The 24,646-nt window shown below is 37.7% G+C and overlaps 1 protein-coding gene across 2 annotated transcripts in view; it reads left to right on the plus strand.

Annotated features, from left to right (window-relative positions):
* LOC111563338 (COUP transcription factor 2-like) overlaps window positions 1-4,982 on the plus strand; it is a 7,593-nt gene extending 2,611 nt beyond the window's left edge. For both annotated transcript variants that reach the window (XM_023262379.3, XM_023262378.3), the window contains exons 2-3: window positions 222-746; window positions 3,112-4,982. In XM_023262379.3, coding sequence (XP_023118147.1) covers window positions 222-746; window positions 3,112-3,386 — 800 coding nt within the window. In that variant the 3' untranslated portion in view covers window positions 3,387-4,982. The remainder of the gene's footprint in view (window positions 1-221; window positions 747-3,111) is intronic.
* Window positions 4,983-24,646: the final 19,664 nt, after the last annotated feature.

Raw genomic sequence — 24,646 nt, forward strand, 5'->3', positions numbered from 1 at the left:
TATATATATATATATATATATATATATATATATATATATATATATATATATATATATATATATATATATATATATATATATATATATCTTAATATTTTAATTGACATTAGTGTTCCAAAAGATGTCCCATGTAGCTGCCATTTCTGTTTTCCTCTAAATGTCACCTTTATTATTTCCAGCCCTTTCTGGCTTCATGTGCCATCTCCTGTTTTGTTTTGCAGCTGTACAGAGAGGCAGGATACCCACCCAGTCCTATCACGGACAGTTTGCTCTGACAAACGGGGACCCTCTGCAATGCCATTCCTACCTATCGGGCTACATCTCCCTGCTGCTGCGGGCCGAGCCCTACCCGACTTCCAGGTTCGGCTCTCAGTGCCTGCAAAGCAACAACATCATGGGCATTGAGAACATCTGTGAGCTGGCGGCTCGGATGCTGTTCAGCGCCGTGGAGTGGGCCCGAAACATCCCGTTCTTCCCGGACCTGCAGGTACCGGACCAGGTGGCCCTCCTCCGCCTCACCTGGAGCGAACTGTTCGTCCTGAACGCCGCCCAGTGCTCCATGCCCGTCCACGTCGCCCCGCTGCTGGCCGCCGCAGGCCTCCATGCGTCTCCGATGTCCGCGGACCGGGTGGTGGCCTTCATGGACCACATCCGGGTCTTCCAGGAGCAGGTGGAGAAGCTGAAGGTGCTGCACGTGGATTCCGCAGAGTACAGCTGCATCAAGGCCATCGTGCTGTTCACCACAGGTACTCTGTTTGCACAGCACTCACAGTGCAGGGCTCCAGTGGGGGTTTTTTCTAAGCAAAAACGTACACATTTCCACATTAAAAATAATAAAATCCAGTCATATATGACCAACAAAATATCGTCAGTATTAAGCTAACGCATCAATCTGTAAACGGTATCTTTCATGTCGTGGAAAATAGAAGGTAAGGGAACTAAAAAGCTTTACTTTTAAAATTTATCTGGAAATCATCGCTATTAAATATTTCTAGAAAAATATTTTTTTTATAATTTTTGCCTAAACATTGAAGTAGTATGGTGTAAAAGGCAGTTTATAAATGTAGTTTTATAGAAATTGTTAAATTATTTAGGGCGACCGTGAAAGCCCTGGGTTTATATAACATTAGTTAAATGTACATTTTCGCGGGCGGGAAATGAGATTGAGGTCATCCAAATAATAAATAAATAAAATGTATTTATTTGAACATAAAATATTTTATTCATACTAATTTCAATGTGATCTCACTTGGATCACATTGAAATCACTTGGATTTTTATAAATAAAAAAAGAAATAGAGGAAAATAAAATATTGAATGTATGCTGTGTTTCCTTTTGAGCAGTTTTCCCTCCATATAACTTACGTAATTTCTTTGCTGTTGGCTCGGATCTGCAGTGAACCTACATGACCTCATGCAGCCTGTCAGCTCTTAAAGCAACAGTTCGCCGCTATACGGACTGTATTGTTATTATTCTAAAATTAAAGAGGCAGTGTGTGAGTTTAGATGGATTTACTAATGGAATCAAGTCTCTGCTGAAATGTTGACTATTTTGCTTGAATGAAGTTCTAGCGTATGCAAATAAAAATAAAGCTCATTCGACAGCATCTAGTATTTTATTTCACTGGTGCTTCATATAAAAGGCGAAGTATCAAAGTACTTTATCAAGCACACTACTTTATGCTATTGAAAATGTATTTTTTTCATTTAAACATAAATAGAAAGGAGCAGAATTTTTGTAGCAAATTCAATGTTAATTAATAAATTATTAGATATACTATTTATGTGCTATTATATAATATTTATTTTATTTCAGAGAGAAATGGAAATACATTAAATTTCCTTCGGTCTTATCGCATTTGGAAATTTGTTTCTGAAGCTATTGATAGGCGTTGCAATACAAAATGAATCCTGGTTGCTTCACAGCTTTTCAATAAGAGTCAGAAAGATGTTTGATGGCTGGATCGTGAGCTGGATGTAAAGGATGAGTAGCTGCAGAGTAAAACATAAAGGAAGCTCTCCTATGTAGGTCTATTTTAGTTGCCATGAGTACATCTGAACACGTGTCTTTAAACTGGGACACAGTAACCGTTCTTTAACCCCTGCTGCCATCCGGCCTGCAACGCTACAGTACAAACAGGGGTCTGCTGTGTGTAGAAAGGCAAAGGTCCTATACAGTAGAGCAATCAATTATGTGACTGTGCTGTGATGCTATTTTGGACCGTTTCCTTATTTCTGTGTAATGGGCATTATTTTTTGGATTTGATGGGAGCATAAGCACAATTCAGCATCTTTATCTATATGCTGCTTTTTCAAATCACGCATAGCACATCCTATTATTATTACTATTCATATTATTAGCATTTTTGTCACTTCTGCATTGTATTATATTATTTTTTATGTACATTATTACTTCTGATTGGCTGGTTTATTTCTTGTTAAATATTGTGCACAGCAGGTGCTTAATATGCCTGCTTTACTGTTCTGTCTCACCAAGACTCATCCGAATCTGCTTATTATAAGATATTAAACAGTTTGTATCTAGTCACAAAATCTCATCACTCTTCTGCTCTGACCACTCTTTTAACCTCTCAATATTCTACCTGTTTTATGGATTTTATTGCTGATTTGGCTCCCTTAAATAGGTATATGGGTGTATTATAACAGAAAAACTGGGGGGCCAAAATGCAAATATGACACTTCCATTGAAAGTTAGAATCTTACAGTTTATTTGCTTGATTAACACATGACTAAAACTAACTTAAATGGGCCACTGGTGACCTGGTGGCTGTTAAGAGGTTAATTTCTTCACCTGAAATTTAGTCAGTAAATAGAACTGATTTTTTTTTTCTCTTTCATCCTAAAATATATTTGATTTTTGTTTCTGGTGACTCTGTGATTTGCAATGATTATTCAACCATTTTTCACGTGACACTGTATCCACCGCTGATTTAGTTCTGTCTTCCCTGTGCTGCTGTGAGGTTATTTTGTCCTAACAGTAACAAATGTTCAATTGTATTATTTTCTCATTTTGCTAGTGAACCCTGATTGAGGTCTTGACTGCTTCTCCTCCTGCCTGTTGTTTGTCAACGTCATTCTCTCTGTCTTCAGATGCTTGTGGCCTGTCGGACGTGGCCCATGTGGAGGGTCTCCAGGAGAAATCGCAGTGTGCGTTAGAGGAGTATGTGAGGAGCCAGTATCCCAACCAGCCTAACAGGTTTGGGAAGCTGCTGCTTCGATTGCCTTCCCTCCGCACCGTCTCCTCCTCTGTCATAGAGCAGCTTTTCTTCGTGCGTCTGGTGGGGAAAACCCCCATAGAAACTCTGATAAGGGACATGCTGCTGTCTGGTAGCAGCTTCAACTGGCCCTACATGCCTATTCAATAGAGGAAAAAAGCTGCTGTGGTGCTGCTAAGGTCAGGAAAGGTCCCACACCTCAAACCAAGTCATTTCAGATCGTGCAGTGTAAAAACTCTGTTGATCCAAACAAGGGAAAAAAAAACTGCCAGTGGAATGAGATTATTAAAGGCATTTTAAATGTAAAAAAATTATTTAAGTTACCGTTTTTTTCTTGATACCAGAGAAATGATCCACATTATTCAGCATTGCGTGCCTATGTTTCTGCAAAGGCCCCTGAAACAAATGAGCTATGATGACAACATAAAATGGTCTGACCCCACTGGTAGGATTTTTTACTTGTTCGACGAGGAACAATATTTCCTGAAATGACTGGTTGTGATGGACATTTTTTTTGCAGTGTGGTGACCTCTCACAGTCTATGGTTTTTGGGATAACAAACGATATTTATTGGACCTGTGTGTATATTTATCGTGCTTGTAAATTATGTTTTGGATCCCTCTTCTTAATGTTTTACATATTTTTGCCCCGGCTAGTGAGAAAACCGCAGGGATTGTCTTGTGTTGATCTGTTTTTGGTTTTTTTTTCTGTTGTTGTTGTTGTTTTCATACCTTCCAGACATAGCACTTTGGACTAAAGAAGCATTTGAGAACGATTTAACACAAGTGTTTGAAACCCAACATCACCTGACTTCAGCCTATTTGCTCAGTTGCGTACAGACCGAAAATTGAGATTATTACTCTGTTTTAGTTACTTTGGATTCTTATTCTGTTTTTTACTATCAACAAATGAAAAATGAGAACAGCAAAAAATATTTGGAAACAGCACTTCTCATTGTAAGTGTTAGGTCACACCAAGTAATGCATTATTTGTTAATCATTTCATAAGTAATATCACTACTTTTTTACTTCCATAGTCCCTTAAATGAATTAGTGAATATATCTTCGCAGATAAAATGATTTTCCTCTTGCCATAATGTTCAATTTCTACTCTCTTTGCCTTTGAAAACAACACAACATTTTCAAGCAGTTTTTTTCTTATGAGATTTGTGAATTTTGACAGTGTTTTGTTATTTCTCATCTAAACTGCTGGCTAATTGCGGTGACAGTGAGTGAGGCTGAATGTTAGGCAGCTGTACATTATTCTGAGGAGTTAAACTAAGAAATCTTATTCCCCACGACAGGTAACTTCTCACAGACAAAAGTGTTGACATTACGAGATTAATGACAAATGCATTACCAAATACTTCCAATTCATTTACTTCTGCAGGACTTGTACACTGACTTCCTCAGACAGACTTTAAATAGCACTGGCTCCGACAGATAGCTACAATTTCTTAATGGGATACCAATTTCCCAGACCAAGAAGCAAATCTATTTGATTATAACTCATGCATTGATGAGCCCAGGCCACTAAATGGCACAACAGACCACTGCAGGGTATTGCTGAATTGAGAGTGTAAGTGTATGTGTGCGTGCGTGTGTTTCAGTGAGTGTGTGTATTTGTGTTTACTTCTTTTTGACAACCACTCTGATGTACTGTGAAAGCATATTGGTTAACATATTGGTACCGTATTAAATTATAACTCAAGATTTATAAATAAAGTGTATTTGGTTTATTTCGCCATTTCACTTGCATGTTGTTTATGCTCGTCACCTCAACAACACAAACAACCGTGTTTACATATGTGTGTCAGTGTGCACGTGGACTCGTCTGTATTGAAAGTGAGCACCAAAATGAAAGAGCTGTCTGGTGTTGCGGAGCCTGTTTGTGACTCTAATATTGCCACTAATTGGACATTTTAATCAAACTAATTGCTCCCACTGACAGTGACAGCTTTCTGTGAATGTTAGGATCTTTCAAATTTTGCCTTATTTAAAGACTTTCTGATGGAAAGCGTTTAACTTTTCTCACAGAGTTTGCACTTGATCACGCAGTTCTAGCATATTTACAACTCCAATAAACAGAACAAAGAGGGTTGACCATGCATAAAACATGCATTTATTTGAATTCTGAAAGAATCTTTGACAGTGTATTATTTTTTAATGGAGCAAAAACATTATTTGCATTGTAATAATTGTACAACGTATATGAAGAAAAATGTAACAACAATCCAAACACAAAAATGAAAAAAAAAGCAGATATAAGGGTGTATTCACAAAGGAACACAGTGTAATCACCATCTTTAGAATGTCAAAATACATGCTTGTCTTTTGTAGAGAAACCTGTTTTCACATAAGTTAAACCAGTTTTTACAACTTGTGGCTAATTTACCACTCCTCTTTTTTGCTATGAAAGCTTCTATCAAATCTGAAAGGTGGTTAAACTCTGCATCAGAGAGAGGAGAGCTGAATGAAAATGGAGTTATAATCGCGTCTGTGGTGCCAGATTGAAGAGGACAGAGAGGATTAAAGCAGCTTCTTTGCTTCTTAGTGGACAGAGAGCTAATGAGGGGCCCCTGTGTGCTCTGTCACTACAGTTTACCCTGAGGAGGATGAAGCTGGGTGCTCCACGGTCCCTGCGTGTTCTGGGCCAAAGGGCCAACATAAAACAACGGAGCATTTTCCCACACACGTACAGGACCAAATGGAAGAAAACGAGAAAGCCTCCGTCCGTCGGCTGCTGGTGGAGGAGAATCAGATTCTGCTGCTCACATGGAGTTAGACTTGCTGCCGTATTGTTGTTTTTTTTCCCCCCCGGCACGTCTTGGCCCGAGTAATAAATAAGAAAGAGCAACCTCGCTGCTGTTTTTGCGGCACGGAAGCAGTACGGGTTGGACTCAGCCAATCAGCTTTCAGGAACCAAAGTGTGCAGCCAATCACATAACTTCTTGTTTTTAAATATTAATATTCACATGTGAAGTGGTGGCTAACACTTGAACCAAGTTGCTCAAACCCACAGAAAGCTTTTCCACGTTAGGATACACATAAATATTGCATCATAAATAACGGCTTCTTGATTAAGTAAAATACTATTTTCTGTTGCTGTAAATATACAGTTACTTATAGCCGAATTGAACTGAATTATTTCATTGTAATTAAATTGATTCTTTGTTTGCATTTTCTAGAATTTATCAGTCCGTAATGTTTTACATTATAAAAATAAATAAAATTAACCCTTTCATGGTGAGGACGCTCTTAGAAAAAAAAATCTCTAATTGTGTTTGAAACAAAAATACTTTTTAGCAGAGTAAATTTCTGACAAATAAGGTTTTGGAACTGAAAACGAAATTAAGCGTGTTTCCAGTAGTAACCAGTAGTATCACTGCTGAGCGTCCTCTTGTCTGTTTTCTAACTGTTAACTTTAGATGTAACCCAACTGCATTCATTTCTCTCTTATTTTTGATGGTGGCTTTTGCAGCTTTTAGAGTGGTGAAATAATAATTGAAGAATTCGATATAATTCGGAGGAAACCTATTGATTGTTAATGTATTAAATTTGATTGGTTGTAGGAACGTGGCTGTTCTGTTTAGTTTTTGATATAAGATCGCTGTGGCTGCAGCTGCTGAAGCCGTCTCAATGACAACAATAATTATCTTAAATCTATTACGACGATTTTCCTTTCTACAATCAATTTTTTACACCATAATGATGCTTTAAAATTTATATATACATAATTTTTAGGAGGCATTTTATTGGAGTAAAAAATAATATGGGTTATTTATTATAGAAATGCAGGGATTTTTCAATACATCAGGTTTAAGAAATTAAAGAAGAAAAAGAAAACGCCACTCTGTTTTTCCCTTTCAATCGCATCGTTAACTCATTTTCCCTTTTTTCCGAAAAGAAAAAAAAGGAAAATTAAAAAAGATTGTTTTGTAGTTTTTCTTAAACTGACCATGTTATGCTTCGTGGACACCGACAGTAAAACTTCACAGTGGATTTGTTTCACTTTGAGAAGCAGGAGTCAGGCGATAGAAGAAAATGCGCCCTTCTATTATGCTCCCGACGTTTCCTTTTTAAAAATGTCTCACTGCTTTGAATAGCTCATTATGGGACTCGTGTCCGTTAATAAGCCGGAAACGAATAATAATAATAAAAGAAAAATCGCTGACAGTTATTAAGTCGTGCTCCAAAATAAACAGTTGAACCACTGATCAGAGCTGACACATACTGTGGACTGATAGATCTTTAACAGAGTATATTCTTTACACTACATTTTCTATTACATTTTATTATTTTATACCAATGTGTGTGTGCGTGTGTGTGTGTGTGTGTGTGTCTGAAGTGAAGAGTTGTAATCGATAACAAAGGTCCATTTTAGGGTGAAAAAATGTTGTCACGCTAAATTCAACATTCATTATTCCAAACATAAACTCATTGAGTCATTTGCCCCTTTTAAACCAGAAATGGTTTTATATAAGCCAGTATATTGTTTGTATTCTTTGACAGATTTCACTGAAAAACATGTATCGTAGTAGATAATCAACTAAAAAATCCAGTTCACACACATGCAATCTGCTTCATCGCTCCGTCTACAGCGCAAAGTAACTAAACACGCAGTTTACATTTCTTTACATTTTTTTAATTCAACGATTTGAAACATCTTTAACATTTTATTGAAGTCTGAGTAAAATAAAACTTTTTCTTTTTTATAGCAGTGCACTAAACTGTTATGAAAGTACAAACATGGAGAAAATGAGGAAGCTTAAGTGAAGTGAAGAAGTAAGTTAATAAATAAATAAATATTCCTAGTGTGTGCGTGTGTGTGTGTGTGTGTGTGTGTGTGTGTGTGTGTGTGTGTGTGTGTGTGTGTGTGAGAGAGAGAGAGAGAGAGAGAGAGCGAGAGCTTCATTCTTAGTTTGTGATGTGCTGTAGTCAGATTGCCTTAGATATTATTGTCTATATAAATTGCACATCCTCTTTACATGTGTTAATCATTTATTTGTCATTTTTTGTGTGTGTTTTCATTGTAAAATATGTGAGCTGAACTTTGTCCCATTGAGTCAATAGTTGCATACAGTATGGATATTGTGGCTTACCTAAATACCTTTAATCAGCCTTAATATCCTCTGAAGCTGAAACAACCAGATCCTCTTTTCTAAACACGTGAAATGATATTCTACCTAGAGTTTTATCCTAAACAGTAAAATGAGTGCACACAGGGGTCTAACAAAACAACAATGCATGCTTTACAAGTCGCTAGAAGTCGTCTGATTTGATTCAGAGATGCTGCATGTATGCTTGTGAGAATTAAAAGCACATTTATTGCTGAAACGAGCCTCCGTATGTGTGGGAGCCCTGGAACATCTGAGAACCAGTTTCACATTTTGTGCAGAAATCCTGTTCAAAAGCCAAATCTGTGGAACAACAGGCAGACTCCTTAGATTAAAGAAAAATCTTTAAAAATATTTTTTAGGTGGCCAGTAGCAGATCTTCACTTCAGAATTACATTTCTGCTGTTTAATTGTGTGTTAGAAATACATTTTATAATGTGACATGTATTTCTCCACCATAAATCTTTCCCTCTAGTCAGTAAATCAGGTCAAAGCAAACCATTATTTGTTCATCTTCTCTTCATCTATAGGAGAGTGTATACAATATCTGTGAGCAAACCTCAGCTGCTGAGAAAAGTGAACAAGTTCTGTCTTTCCTCTTCTGTTTCTCTTCCTTGTCCTCCAGTTGCCCCTCTAATCCTGCTCTACATGTCAGACTGACATCACTGTGACTCCTACTCTCATGCCTTCAAGCTGATGGTGTGACTCAAGAGGTTACCCTTGGATCCAGTGACCTCTGACCCTGGCCTGGCCTTCCCCTGACATTGGCTAAAGACAAAGGCGATATGATAGTAATGAGCTGTTGAGGGATGTTGAGCTAAAGCCACCAAACTCCAACACTACAGTGATCTCCAAACCCCTCTGACTGAAAAGGTTATTAATGCTCATGGAGCAACGATCTTTAAAGGAGCAGTCGTCTCGAATGCTCACAGACAAAATTCAATCTCTGTCATTTTTTTTGTCACTTGAAGAATGCAAATTTCCACCCAAGGCGGCGAAGCTGCGGCGAGTGCCACGCCTCAGCGAGCCCATCTGATGCTCATGGAAACTACATCTTAAAAGCAGTGAATATTGGTGGAAGCCTGTCTGTTGAGGAGCCCCCCTCGCAAAACATTTCAGCGACCAAGGAGAAAAAAAAAACACCAATCAACTCAAGGACTGTACAATGAGCGGTCTGCCGTTGCTAAGAGACAGATGCAGAATAACCTCCATGAGAAACCTGACCATGACCCTTCCTCCTCCTCCTCCTCCTCCTCCTCCCAAACAGTCTCTCCCTCTCCTACCCAATTAATAGTGAACATTAAAGCCCACCTCTGTCACATTAAAGCTGAAAAGCAGGGAGGTGGAGGGGGGATGGGGTTTGTTTTAAGAAGAAGAAGCTGCATAGAAGATTTTAGATTATTCCTTAAAGGAAAATGAACCAATTTTCCTTCTTTTTCTTCCATGAGAGAGTGAATGTGTCGTGGGTGCAGCAGGAATGAAGGGTTTTACGCAGGCTGGAGGATGGGTGGAGTTTGGGATGGATAAGGGCAGGGTGGGGGGTGGGCAGAGGGAATCTGTCAGATGAATGAGATGATGAAGATTTGACAGAAAGGTGACAGAGAGTTCAGCTCGTACGAGGCCTGTCGATTAGTGTGTTTGTGGCTGACAGGTGGAATCCCAGGGGCGCGTCTGTCACTGCTGACTGCTGCCAGGCCCGGCCCCAGCAGCACCACCGCAGGCAGGAGACACCCATGGGCGGGGAAACGCCACAGACACCGTGGCACCTCATTGGCCCGGCCCGCCAGCTCGGCCTCCCAGTCAGAGAGCCTAGATTAAAGCTTTATTGTGCACAGAAAACAGGGCGAAAGTCATGTTAATCCCTCACTAATACACTGCTATCAGTGATCTGTTTTTGCAACACAATCCAAACAAGCTTCCTGGAACTGGTATTAATCTGACCGATGGGACAATAGTTTTTTGGGGCCATGTGAAATACTATTTTTGGTTTGTTTGTATATGTACTGTTGCAGCAGTGTATGGGAAACTGAAAAGCACAGTGCTGAGAGGGCCTCTGCTGTTGCTAAGATCCATTAACATGCAAATCTTCCTTTTTAAAAAGTTTTTGTCTTTCTCACTGGAAAGGCAATGGGGGCAAAAGGGAAAATCATACTGGAATGAAGAAAGGAGTCATTACAGCAAAATCATATGAGACCACAAACAAATGCAGGCTTCAGTGGATTTACTATGGATCTGGTGACATCTAATATCTAAATAGAATATTAGTTTCTCACTGAGGTTGTGCACATGAAACAGTCATCGTTGTTCAGGCATGGCAGCTTGCAGATGCCTTTTAAAGAGAAATGCAGGGAATATGGTGCAGGAAGTATTCAGATTGTTCACTTAAAGCAGCTTAAATCAATATGTATATAATAACCATCCATCCATCCATTATCTATACACCGCTTAATCCTCATTAGGGTCATGGTGGGGCTGACGTCTATCCCAGCTGATTTAGTGTGAAGGCAGGGCACTAGGACAGGTCACCAGTCTATCCCAGGGCTACATATACAGACAAACAAGCACAATCACATTCACAGCTATGGACAATTTAGAGTTACCAATTAACCTCAGCATGTTTTTGTACTATGGGAGGAAACTGGAGAACCCAGAGAAAACCCATGCATGCACAGGGAGAACATGCAAACTCCATACAGAAAGATCCCAGCCCCAGGCCAGGACACAAACCAGGGATCTGTAGCTGAAGCCACTGCATAGCCCCTATATAATAACCATGCAATGCAAAAACAATATGAAAATGTAAAAGAGGTTGGCTGCTCGCACAGGGAGCAGCTGCCTCGGCTTCAAATTAGTTTCTCTCATAAACAAAGTCCTGGTTTCATTGTAGAGTGTCCTGTCTAAACCGTCATTATATATACGGGACATGTATTCTACAGCAACTAGTAAGAACTTCAAAATTTAATCTCAGAATGGTTAGACATATGATCAGTATCAGTGGAGTGTTTCTGAAGATAAATGTGAATATCTACCTGTCCATTATGGAGAAAATAGCTTCCACATTAACTGTACACCTACAACATTAATTGGTATGCAATTACAGTCTTATGAAAACCATAATTAAACAGATTTGGCCCATTTTGTCCCATCTTAGTGGAAATTAAAACACTTACATAACACACGCAAACATTTAATTCAGTCAGGCACATCTAAAATATAGAACTGGCATATCAAGCAGATCGTAGGCTGTTAACAGGTGTCACAGCACAGAAGTGTGTCAAGTTGCCATTTTGACAAAATACTGCCTCCTTTATTCGTGCACATCCCATTAGAAGGGAGAAGAACAGCACCGAGGAAGCTTTTAGAATGCTCTTTATTCAGAAAATGAAACACAATGTTCCAGCTGGCTGCAAAAGTTTATATTATTCCTGTTGTGACAAAGTCAAAAGTACTACAAGCATTCAGTGCTGTACTTTCACACTGTGTTCAGTATGATGGGAGCTACAGTAAAACATGCACATGTACATATTAATTGACTGATCTACACTACTGTTCAAAAGTTTGGGGTCACTCAGGAAATTCCATGTTTTCCATGAAAACTCACACTTTTATTCATGTGCTAACATAATTGCACAAGGGTTTTCTAATCATCAATGAGCCTTTCAACACCATTAGCTAACACAATGTAGCATTAGAACACAGGAGTGATGGTTGCTGGAAATGTTCCTCTGTACCCCTATGGAGATATTCCATTAAAAATCAGTAATGTACAGCTAGAATAGTCATTTGCCACATTAACAATGTCTAGGCTGTGTTTCTGATTAACCTAACGCTATCTTTATTGAAAAAATTGCTTTTCTTTTAAAAATAAGGAAATTTCTAAGTGACCCCAAACTTTTGAACGCTAGTGTATGTGTCCAAAAAGATCTTCATCTTCTACTGTTTTATGTCACCCAGTGTGTTCTCTTGCAATTTGAATGATTTCTTTATAGAAGTCTGCTGTTGTTATAAAATGTCAGATATCTGTGAGGAGCTCTGAGCGCGATGTTAAACTATCAGACATCTCAATGACTGGAGAGAGCCATGCATGTGAACATTTGTTGGGCAACGATATGAAGTACCATGAGCCTAAGAGAGCTGTAGCACATTGATAATGAAGGTAATTCTAGTGCACATTGTTCCCCTGTGTTTGTTTTGGCCTATAGTGTAGTTTAACAAAGAGTAAGGGCTTGGTTTCCTTCTCAGCGCTTGTTAATCATCTAAGATCTTTCATGGGTCACAGGGATGTTGTCCGTGTGCTGTGACCTTCCACCTCCTGATCTCCTGACTACTGGCTGTTTGTAATCTTGCTGATCTTGGAAATTAGGATGACATCGGATAAATAGATGACCGAAATTCCACAAATTTGGGCTGTTTTGATTCTAGTTGCCTTTTTGTGATGATCTTATTTTAAATCAACAAACAGTTTGTTGCAAAATAAAGCGTTGCATTCTGGCAGCAAAAAAATGCAGAAAAAAACAAACAGATTTTTATGGAAATTTACCAAGTTTGCATTGTCAGTAAACTGAAAGATAAAATAGTGATAGAGCCCAGGGCTGACACAGGGCTGCTGAGAACTTCCAATTGTCCTTCTGCTGTACATTTCTCATAACAAAAATTGTCAGTATAGTTACAGATATTATATACACTGTTGTTCAAAAATTTGGGGTCATCCAGACAACTTCATGTTTTCCATGAAAACTCACACTTATATTCATGTGCTAACTTAATTACACAAGGGGTTTTCTAATCATCAACTAGCCTTTCAACACCATTAGCTAACTCAATGTAGCATTAGAACACAGGAGTGATGGTTGCTGGAAATGGGCCTCATACCCCTAAATATTCCATCAAAAATCAGCTTTTTGAAGTTAGAATAGTCATTTACCACATTAACAATGTGTTGACTGTATTTCTGATTCATTTAATGTTATCTTCATTGAAAAAAAAAAGTTTTTCTTTTAAAGAATAAGGACATTTCTAAGTGACCCCAAACTTTTGAATGGTAGTGTACATTTTTCACAATGGTTAGAATCCAACATTATGAGTAGCCTTCATTTGGTTTAGTTATCATAGTTGCACTTTTTCTCATCATATTGTTGTTTTTTGGAGACCTCTCACTGATGTAGAGATGATTTCAGACTTTGACTGGATCAATAAAATCTGTGAATGCAGACAAAACCTTTCTTTAGTAATTTGTCCTCTGCTTTCAAGCATTTATTCTACAAAAAAAAATCCATCTAAAAATGTTTTATTATTATTTATTCATCAGTGGGGACACAACAATTAAAACAGTTTCATTATCATATCATTTCATGTAAAAAGCAGTATAAAATGCAGTTACAGGGGTGCTGTGTGCGCATTTGTAGACAATGTGGAAAAATATTTCCCCAAACTGCTGCTTTCCTTGATATATACAGAGATTTCACCACCGGTGACCATGCAGATCTATTATTTTTATTCTTGTATATGCACTGACTATTTGGATAAAAGGAAGTGAGTCTAGTGTGTTTTACTGGAGATGTGATGCTCCCCTCTGTTGATGCAATTGTTGATGATCTGTAACTGCACTGCAAATTTTACACACACTACTGCAGCTGTATAAGCACACATGACGTATGTAGAGGGTTACCTTTTGATATTAAAGAGTAGAAAAGCCATGAAGATGAGGATTATTATCACTGTTTCTACAAAGTTTTCCAATGATAAGCAATGTTTCATATGTGAGTGTGAAAAATAGAAATATACTACCGTTGAAAAGTTTGGGATCACTTAGAAATTTCCTTATTTTTGATAGAAAAGCAGTTTTTTCAATGAAGGTAACATTAAATTAATCAGAAACACAGTCTAGACATTGTTAATGTGGTAAATGACTATTGTAGCTGGGAACAGCTGATATTTAATGGAATATCTCCATAGGGGTACAGAGGAACATTTCCAGCAACCATCACTCCTGTGTTCTACTTTGTGTTAGTTAATGGTGTTGAAAGGCTAATTGATGATTAGAAAACTCTTGCACAATTATGTTAGCACATGAATAAAAGTGTGAGTTTTCAGGGAAAACATGAAATTGTCTGGGTGCCCCAAACTTTTGAATGGTGTATGTAGAAGGCTACCTTTTGATATTGAAGAGTGGAAAAGCCATGAAGATGAGGATTATTATGTGTTTCTACAAAGTTTTTCATTGATAAGCAATGTTTCATTTATGAATGTAACAAATAAAAATATATTCACAGAATTGTCAAAAAAATTCCTTCATTTGCATCCCTAATGCCAAACAAATGAAGAAAATGAATCTTTATCCAACAACTGACATCCGTTTTGAATTTGGTTGCATGCAAAGCGAGTCTCTCCATTTCAACATGTTATGTAATGGAAGGCTATAATCTGTTATATAATGACAGAGAAAGGGAAATGTAGTGTACTTAAATTGGTACGTTCCAGGATTTGTTTTTTATTTCACTGACAGAATTGTTTCCGCTCTCTAACATCTGTAAGGTGTATCAGAATTTAGACTAAAAAGGAATTATTGCTCACTCAGTTAAACTGAACCCCTGTGGATGTTGCTGTGGAGTTTGTAGCTGTAGCAGAGGATGTGGTGGGAGATACGGACCGCCATCATTGCCAGGTATTGACACACAAGACTCACAATGGTTTTGCTTAAATAGATTGAATTTTTTAGTCAGAGCTCTCTGCCTTCAGACTTCCCATATAGTTTCAGAAAGGCATCTCTTGATTGCCACGTTTGAAGGACGGTACCTCAAAGGAAACAACAGATGCAAAAATGGAAGGTTTCACAGTTTTTCCAGTACAATGAGGGAATATGGTTTGGAATGAGATGTTCAGAAAGAAGCTTATTTTACAGTTGTACATCAAAAGATTGGAATGTGATTTTTTTTAAAGCTCTGATAAATATTACCTGCAACACAATGTGCAATCAAGTTAATGTTATTTAATATCAACAGATAATGCAGCTAATGCCTAAACTATTTTTAATAATATGGTGGCAATATTATACTGGTTTTAATTATTTTAACTGCTGCAGTCAAATACAAACTACAGTATGAGAGGAGGAACTTTTGTTCACCCACATAAGGTCAGAATAATAATAATAATAATAATAATAATAATAATAATAATAATAATAATAATAATAATAATAATAATAATAATAATAATAAAAACAACTAACATTTATTTTTAATATGATGCATGGCTGAAACTAATAGCTGTGTTTATTATGAATTAATCTTTTGGGTTTTTGGGGGATTAATTGATCACCATTTATTCCAAATAATTTCTGTAACATCTTCGCATTGCTTCTTTTGTTCAAACAAAGAAGCCAAACCCAAAAGAGGTTCCACATCATGTATGACTAAAGGAAATGGCAGAAATATCACACCTCAGAAGCAGAAATCAGAGATTTTGTTGGAATTTGTATTTCAATAATGGCACAAATCATTGTTTGGATTTGTAAAAAAAAAAAAAGGAAAGAAAAAAACCTGATTTATTTTACGAGGTGCATGCATTTCGAATCAAATCATAAAGCACCAAATGTTTTTTCATATTCAAGATCATGAATGTAATCACTTTGTGTGGATAATTGTGAATGCATATCAAATCCCAAATTAAACAGTTTAACAAAACAGATTGGCAAGATGAAGTGAGCCAGCAAGATGATGATCATGATTTTGTGTATTTCACAAGAGAAAAAAAAATGGGGTGAGAGAAGGAGGAAGCGAGGCCCACAACTGAGAGGATCTCACAGTGCAGATGGTCTGTCAGCTCCATCCAGGCAGAAAAACACAAACCAGCAGTTCTCTATTACCTGCATGCTGCCCTCATAATGACATTTGACTTTGTCGTCGAGAGAAACTTTAGGAATAAATATTTCTTATCACAGCGACTGAGTGAGCAGAAGTCATTTCATCTAAATCAGATTGAACCACACTCTGTCAGAGATGGTTTGAACTGTTTGCTACACTCTTGATTTGTCTCTGTGGAGGATATTTTTGGCACTCCGCTTTTGCAAACACAGAGATGCACAGGGAGAGAAAAGAGAGCGAGATCGGAGAGAGAGGCTCACAGAACTCCCCCGGCAGGCAGTGTGTGAGATCTGGGGCCCTGGGGCCCTTTGGATGGCTCACGTTGAATGGGTGCCCTGCAGAGGTGACCAGGCTCATTGAGAACAGGTTACGAGGGGAAGGGAATGCTTTTGCTCTGCGTTTGGCCCCCTGACCCACTGTCCAACGTCTGCCTTGGCAGCTTTGAAACACAACATATTTATTTGCAACGCTCTGAAGAGAGAGGGTGGAGCGGCTGTCAGAATAAAGTCATCGTCCTGCTGACAGCTTCATCTGCTGTTGAAGGGCAGCTATGACAGGCGCACAATGTCGCTGCGTCGACCAGCCGTGGGCAAAGGACTGTCATACGCGGACATGCTGGGAACGTCCCCTCCCTCCCCTCTCCCAAGCTCCCTTCATATGCCAGGATTATTTCTTTGGCCCAGTGAAAAACGCTTGTCATCTCAGTGGATAGTACAAAGATGGCAGCTGGGTAACATGTGGGAACTCTCTGTCGCTGAGTTTTAGTGAGCTTTTGTTCTTTTTCACATTATGAGACATATAGCAGCAAGGAAAATGTATTTGTGAACCATGTCTACATGGGTCATTCCAGAATTGCAGGATATTTGGGCTTTAACATTTTTGAAAAATAAACCTTCTCTTTTACAATTTTCTGCTACATATTCATGAAAAATAGGTAACTATCAAAGGCTTGATTGGCTCAGCTTACACATCAATGGTGCCATTTTTTTTTTTTTTACCCATGTTTCATTTGTTGTTTGCTAACCCTACTCTAATCACAGTAACAGGGATGCTAATCCATGCTAATGTTAGCTTTTTCTCAGGAGTAGAAGCTAGATATTTAGCTAGATGTTGCTGCTGACCAAGAGGACAAACTTACTGATGGAAAAAAGTTAAAATAATTTTGTCTTATCCTGATAATATGCATAACAGGGTTGCATGTGGTAGAGTGAGACATTCAATCAAGGCTGACAATGTCATGAAAATATGAAAAAATTCTGGAATGACCCATATTTTGGTCACTATGAATTGGTGAATTGAATTATTATTATTATTATTGTTATTATTATTATTATTTTCAATGTTTTTTAGGCTCAGAAAAATCCCACACACATAGCTTAGAGGGAACACCAGTAATTCTACAATATTTATGTTGTGAATATATATGTGAATATATTTGGGTCATTCCAGAATTGGAGGACATTTTGCGTCCCAATTTCAAATAATCAATGTACAAAATACTAAAACATGCAGTTGTTGTGTAAATGTACTTGTCCTGAGATAAAAAAAAAAAAAAAACACAAAAAAAGAGGAGGAAAGAATATTTGAAAATATTTTTTAAAGCAGCAAGTCTGAAGTTCCCCCTAAAATGCCATGTTTGTCCCACCCCCCCGATGACCAAATTGAATCTCAAATAAAACAGTTAAAATGAAATTTAAAAAACATTTGGTATTATGTTTCCATTGTTGTCTCTTGAAATTATAGGAGCAATTTCTAATCAACATAAATTTTAAATAATAATTATCATGCATGAAACGTGTCCCACAACAACCCTGTTAGCAAACCCCTTTCAGCTGGTAGAAGAAGAAAACTGAATCACATGATATGCTGGAATTGACATCATCAAACAGTTTTCCAAAAGAATGAGTAGAGCAAAGCTATGTCCTCTCTTCTGTCTGTTCATATTTTCATAACATTGTCAGCTTTGATTGAATGTGTCACTCTACCTCATATGATCAGGATAAGACTAATTCTTTTTACTTTTTTCTTTACTTTTTTCCATCAGTCAGTTTGTCCTCTTGGTCAGCAGTAACAGTTAGCTAAATATCTAGCTTCTACTGCTGAGAACAAGCTAACATTAGCATGGATTAGCAACCCTGTTACTGTGATTAGAGTAGGGTTAGCAAACAACAAATAAAACATGTAACAAAAACGGCACCTTTTGATGTATAAGCTGAACTAATCAAGGCTTTGATAGATTATTGTCTATTATTGATGAATATATAGCAGAAAATTGTAAAAGAGAAGGTTTATTTTTCAAACAATTTGAAGCCCAAATGTCCACCAAATCTGGAATGACCCATATGATTTCTTGTCAGCTAAAAATTGCAAATTTTTTTCATTATTTAATTAGGTTTGCTTTAATTTTTTGGCCAATAACATTTGCCTTAGGTTTTAAGTACCTGATGTCTTGAATGAAAATATAAAAAATAAATTGTGGTTTGACTAATCTGACCATGGTTTGGTTGCCATTTAGAAACAAGAGATGTAAAATGCCGTCAGAGCCACCTCTGTGTACTGGCCATCTACAGGTAATTGCATTAGCAGTGCTCTGGATGGTGAAAGCAGCAGCACCGCGACCAGCTGGCGTCATGCTAATAGGGGCACCCAGCATCCTCTCCTATCAATAAGTCATTAAGTGAACCATTCCAGTGATGGGCATCCAGCAGCTCTCTCTCTGCAGCCCAGGCAGAGAGGCTGGAGGGGGCACAAGCAGGTTTCAGAGCTGGAATGCTGCCCATGTATGAGGTGTTATTCATGCCAAAGAGAAGCAGCCATTCCACTGCTGCCATAAGCAAACTTTCTGACCCAAATTTGGCATGTGGTTTGTGTTCTTGCAGGTCCTGGTCTGAAGATGAACCATGATCCAAGACAAGGGTTTAATTTCTGACAGGGGCTAACGTTCTTTCAAAATCCTATTTTTTAAAGTTTCAGCTATATCTCCTCAATAAGTTCTCTGTAAACTAGAATTCTATAATGAAGAGAACAGCAGCACTGGGTTTTATGAAATTGTTGCCTGCATCACCTTTACCTATTACTGACAATAAAGCTTTATGAGTCGCAGCAAATGATTTCTTCTTTGAGCTCCTAGGCAACACACACACTCTGCTATGTTCTTGGTAGAGACTGTTAAGTATCTGCAGAAGGCAGACAACACTGATTAAATTCAGTATTTATTTATTTCTGGGGTGTAGTCTGCTGAATTTGGTATACTTCTGCTACTTATACTAAATAACCTGGTTGAAAGCTGCGAAGTTTAAAGACAAACGACTCATGAGGTATAATTTCAGGTTTAACTAGGAGGTGAAGCAGATCCATGGAAAACCTGCCAATACCTGATCAGTATATATTCAATAATTTAAAAAAAAAAGAAGACACCTGATCACTTTGAACTGCATTACTTGCTTAATGTTCTGAGTGTGAACATAAAGTCAACAAATACACTAAAGTAACTTGTTTATTTGCTTCAAAGTCAAACGTATATAAAAAAAAAACTAGAAGTGCCATTTCTACCTCCTATAACAACAAGAAAAACTCGTCGATATGAAACGTCGACGACGTTTCATATCAGTCTTTGATGATACTGTTTCCGGGTCAAAGCTTCTATTGCATTAGTTGAAGCTGTCATCTTTTCAACATGCTGAGGGGTTCTGTCTTGATCGGACTCCAACAAAAGCATATTCAGCTTTACCAGTCAAACGTTTGGTCACACTTTCTCATTCAGTGGTTTTATTGAATTATTTTATACATTGTAGATTAATACGGAAGACATCAAAACTATAAAAGAATACATATGGAATTATGTTGTAAAAAGAACATGTTAATCTTCAGTAGATAGATAGATAGATAGATAGATAGATAGATAGATAGATAGATAGATAGATAGATAGATAGATAGATAGATAGATAGATAGATAGATAGATAGATAGATTGATAGATAGATAGATAGATTAAACCTTTATTGATCCCACAGCGGGGTAATTTACAATGTAACAGCAGCAGATGGAACAGAATAAAAAAGAGAGCAGTACACAATGCACACAGTGCATAGAGCTAAATATTTTCTCCTTCTAGAAGAAAAATACAATACCATATTTACAGCAACATTCTTATGAGTATTGGTATAGTCTTATCAGTATTAATCGACAATGGGGAAAATAATACAAATAAATAAAAAGCATTAAATGAGAAGGTGTGTCCAAACTTTTAACTGGTAGTGCACCTTCACTATACCTCCAAAACCTGGCTGCTGCATTTAGTTTTTCATCTTTGTTTGACATCTAAAGTTGTAAAAAAACAACAACAAAAGAATGTACTTTTCTGTCTTTTTAGAAATATCTCAGCCAGAGCATGACATATCATTTTTAGATATCAAACTTACTGCTAACTTGCAACTCTCTTTAACCTCATAGATGCTGCTTGTAAGGATGGCATCAGACTTAACAAGTGGATTATAAATGAAAGGAGACGATACTCGCATGCTCAAGTCTGCTCAGATCCATTTGGATACATGGTAAAAGGGGACCCTGATGAGACAGTAGAATTTGAAGCCAGTTTAATTTTTAACAAAGTCAAACACAGTTCTTTAGGTCCAATTAAATCCATGAAGAACTCTTATTCCAATCTCTGAAATGGACTTGACACACGAGATAATTATACAGCGATGTTACAGAGTGCAGCTCCTTCCCTAACACACCAAGTTGCTCACAGACCAAAAGTTAATTAGTGACAGCTAATATGATCTACAATGGTCAATGTTAATAATATTAGCTGGAATAAGCAATGGTTAGTGCGACTTGAAAATGGGAAGCTGCATCCTGAATGTTGTGTAATATGATGTGGTTCCCAGATACTCCTCCTTAGAATCTCTAGTTAAAACAGTCATATAGCAAATGTACATTCAGATCGCATGACAAATGCTACCTGCTATTGCAGATTTCACAGCAGCTATGATGATCTACTGAGCATCTTTACCCTATACAGACTATGTGGGTCATTCAAGAATTGGATGACATTTTACGTCCCACCCATCAAATTTCAAATAATCCATGTACAAAATAGTAAAACATGCAGTTGTGTAAATGCACTTGTCCTGAGAGCACACCTAAAAAAACTAGGAGAAAAGAAGTTTGAAAATAATTTTAAAAATACCAAAGAAGTCTGGAGTTCCCCCTAAAATGCCATGCTTCTCTTGTCAACCCGCTGATGACCAAATTGAATGCCAAAAAAACCCCAAAACAAACAGCTAAAATGAAATTTAAACCTTCTTTTTCTGGTATTTTTTCTTCTTGATGTCTCTTGTAATTGTGGATTTTTTTTTTAACCAACATAATATTATATTATTGTTATGTATAGAACATGTGTTCCACAACAACCCTTTGACTACAACCTTTTTAGCAGGTAGAAGAAAAAGAAGACAGTGAATCACATGAAACACTGGAATTAACATCAACAAACAGTTTTACAAAAGAATGGGTAGAGCAAAGCTATGTCCTCTCTTCTATTTTTGATATTTTCAGAACATTGTCAGCCTTCATTGAATGTGTCACTCTATCTCATGCAACCCTGTCATGCATATTATCAGGATGAAACAAATTCTTTTTACTGTTTTCTTTACTTTTTTCCATCAGTAAGTTTGTCCTCTTGGTCAGCAGTAACATCTAGCTAAATATCTAGCTTCTGCTCCTGAGAAAAAGCTAACATTAGCATGGATTAGCAACCCTGTTACTGTGATTAGAGTAGGATTAGCAACAACAAATAAAACATGGAATAAAAATGGTACCATTGATGTGTAAGCCGAGCCAATCAAGCCTTTGATAGATTATTACCTATTACTGATGAATATGTAGCAGAAAATTGTAAAAGAGAAGGTTTATTTTTCAATTTTTTTTATGCCCAAATGTCCTCCAATTCTGGAATGACCCATATAATGCCAGGAATGGGAATAAAAAAATGGCCCTCACAATGCCGATGCTGTGCCAAAAAGTGATTTCGCATCAAAAACTAATTGCTGTCACACTCTATAAATATATTACCTTCTGTGCTGTAATGTTTAAAATACAACGAATGAAATGAAGTCCTTTGGTGCATTAGAAGCATTTCAGTCACAATGCAGGAGCTGTAGTCACTTTATGGCAGAAGAAAAAGTGCTCTATATGAGTTGAAATACTTCTTTAAGGTATTTCAGCTGGTAAAAAGAACTGGGTTTGTTATAATCTAGGGCACAGAGCAGGTAAAACAATTCGAATAAGGACAACTACAAAAAGAGATTTAAAAAACATAAAACCAATCAACATTGACTACACATTAAATAGTATGACTTGCAATCAGTGACTACACCATGAATTGTGAACTTTTCTGTGGTCACAATTATTTAATTACAAGAAACATTTAAGTTTCATAAAGGCAGACCTTTGCTATTACCAAAAACAGACAGAAAATTATAAGTATTTGCACATTATGAGTGATGGCATAAAAGTAAGTGTAGATGTGCATTAACTAGGGGATAGGACAATCACTTCACGGCAGCCCAGTCAACATTCTCGATGGTCAGTCTGCAACTGGATGGTGATATTTTTAGTACAGTTCAGTCAGCCCATGTGTAGCCTAGTGAGGAATAAAATATAGAAGAATGTTTCCGTACTTCACATACCGCCACAAAAAATCAGAACAAAAGCTGGACTTAGTTGTGGCAATAATTGCCCCCCATACTCTCACAACAGCACTAAATCTCTCCGCACCATCTCCACCATCAGCTCAAATTACCATCCACCTCTAATTGATATGAACAATAACAGAAGAAAGCTTGTTAATGGTGAACATAATTGTCCCAGACAAAAGGCCAAACACCGCAAATCACACTTTACAGCAGGAGTGAGCAGAAGGCGACGTCTGGGCTGCAGCCAGTGAGTGAGGAGAGATATTTCACAACAGATATCCATCTACCACCTGAATCACATTTCATTACTGGGTCACCCACTGAGCAGAACGCTGGACTCCAGAAGCTCCACTTACAGCCTAATAAACAACATGGCATTGTTTCTGCTGGCAGATTTAACATTTATAAGTGCACACAACATAAGAAACAAAGTGACTGCTCATGTGCATATTAAGAAAGCATGTTCAGATACAGAGGTTTGCTGTGTAAGAGCTGTTTACAACACCGAATACGAGACATTCAAATTACAACCACAGATAGAAGCAGATTAAAAGTTGAGAGGCTGTACAAGAAATCTGCTTGCAATATTTTTAAGGATCCTGTGTCTCTACCCGTGTGTGTCCTCATGTTTTTCATTGCATTTGGCACAACAATAAATAACTCCAGCCTGTTGGAGATGTTAAATGAGGTAGACAAGGCTTAAATCCTTCACTGTGCTGATAACTGGCTGGCTGCTCTCTCTTTCTAACACACTGCTGAGAGGAGGAGGGATAACTATCAGCTATAATGTTTAACTGAAGATCCAACCCCCCGGCTTTACTCCTCACACCCTCTCAACCACTCCACACCCTCCCTCCCTCCCAGCATCCCCTGCTGCTGTTGTTGGGGTGGTCTCTGCTTCTGCTGTCACCAAGCTGCTGGTCTTTCAGTCGTCCTCCTCCCTCTCCCTCCCCACCGTTTTTTTTTTTTTTTTTTTTGCCGCTCTCTTAGGCGTCACAAGATTACTGAAGCAGTGCTGACATCTCTATCAGCCTGACCTAACACTCTGCCCTTTCCCTCTCCTCCTCCTCCTCCCCCTGCAGTCCAGAATCCATCACACTGTGGACTGAGCTGCTCACTACCACTACGCATAAAAAAAGCAAAAAAAAAAAAAAGCAGAAAAGAGAAAATCCAGAAAGAAAAACACTGCATGTAACGAGACATGAAATAAACACTTCACATCCTCCAGCCCTTAAATGCAATTTAGATAAGGCTGGTCTAACTCTCTCAGCCATCTCACAAAGACAATTCCAGGAGGTAATGCCAGTGGTTTGGTTGGCAAAGGTATTATCTACTGTGTAGCCATGGTTTATTTAAATATCACATCATGCTCATTCTCTCCCATCCATCCATCCTTCTATCTATTTTTTTGACTCTAAGGTGTGCAAGAAAACAGAACTGTAATGATGTTTTTTAAAGAGAATTTCACAGAAATTCAAATGGAAAATCTGCTTTTTCTTCTGATTAGTTTTTTGCATGCAGCAAAATGCATGTGCAAATTAATTTTCAATTTAACAATCTTAATATGTACAATGATCACTGCAAAGTAGCTCATAAAAGCAGCAGTGGAAAGTATTTACATTTACCTTGCTGGACTTCCAGTACTGGTATTTTTATCTCATGGACTTTTTCCTTCACTGCCATTCAGAGACAAATCCTACACCTTTAACTCTGCAGCACTGATCTGACAATTAT

Source organism: Amphiprion ocellaris, chromosome 1 (assembly GCF_022539595.1).
Source record: "Amphiprion ocellaris isolate individual 3 ecotype Okinawa chromosome 1, ASM2253959v1, whole genome shotgun sequence".
NCBI classification, from domain to species: domain Eukaryota; kingdom Metazoa; phylum Chordata; class Actinopteri; family Pomacentridae; genus Amphiprion; species Amphiprion ocellaris.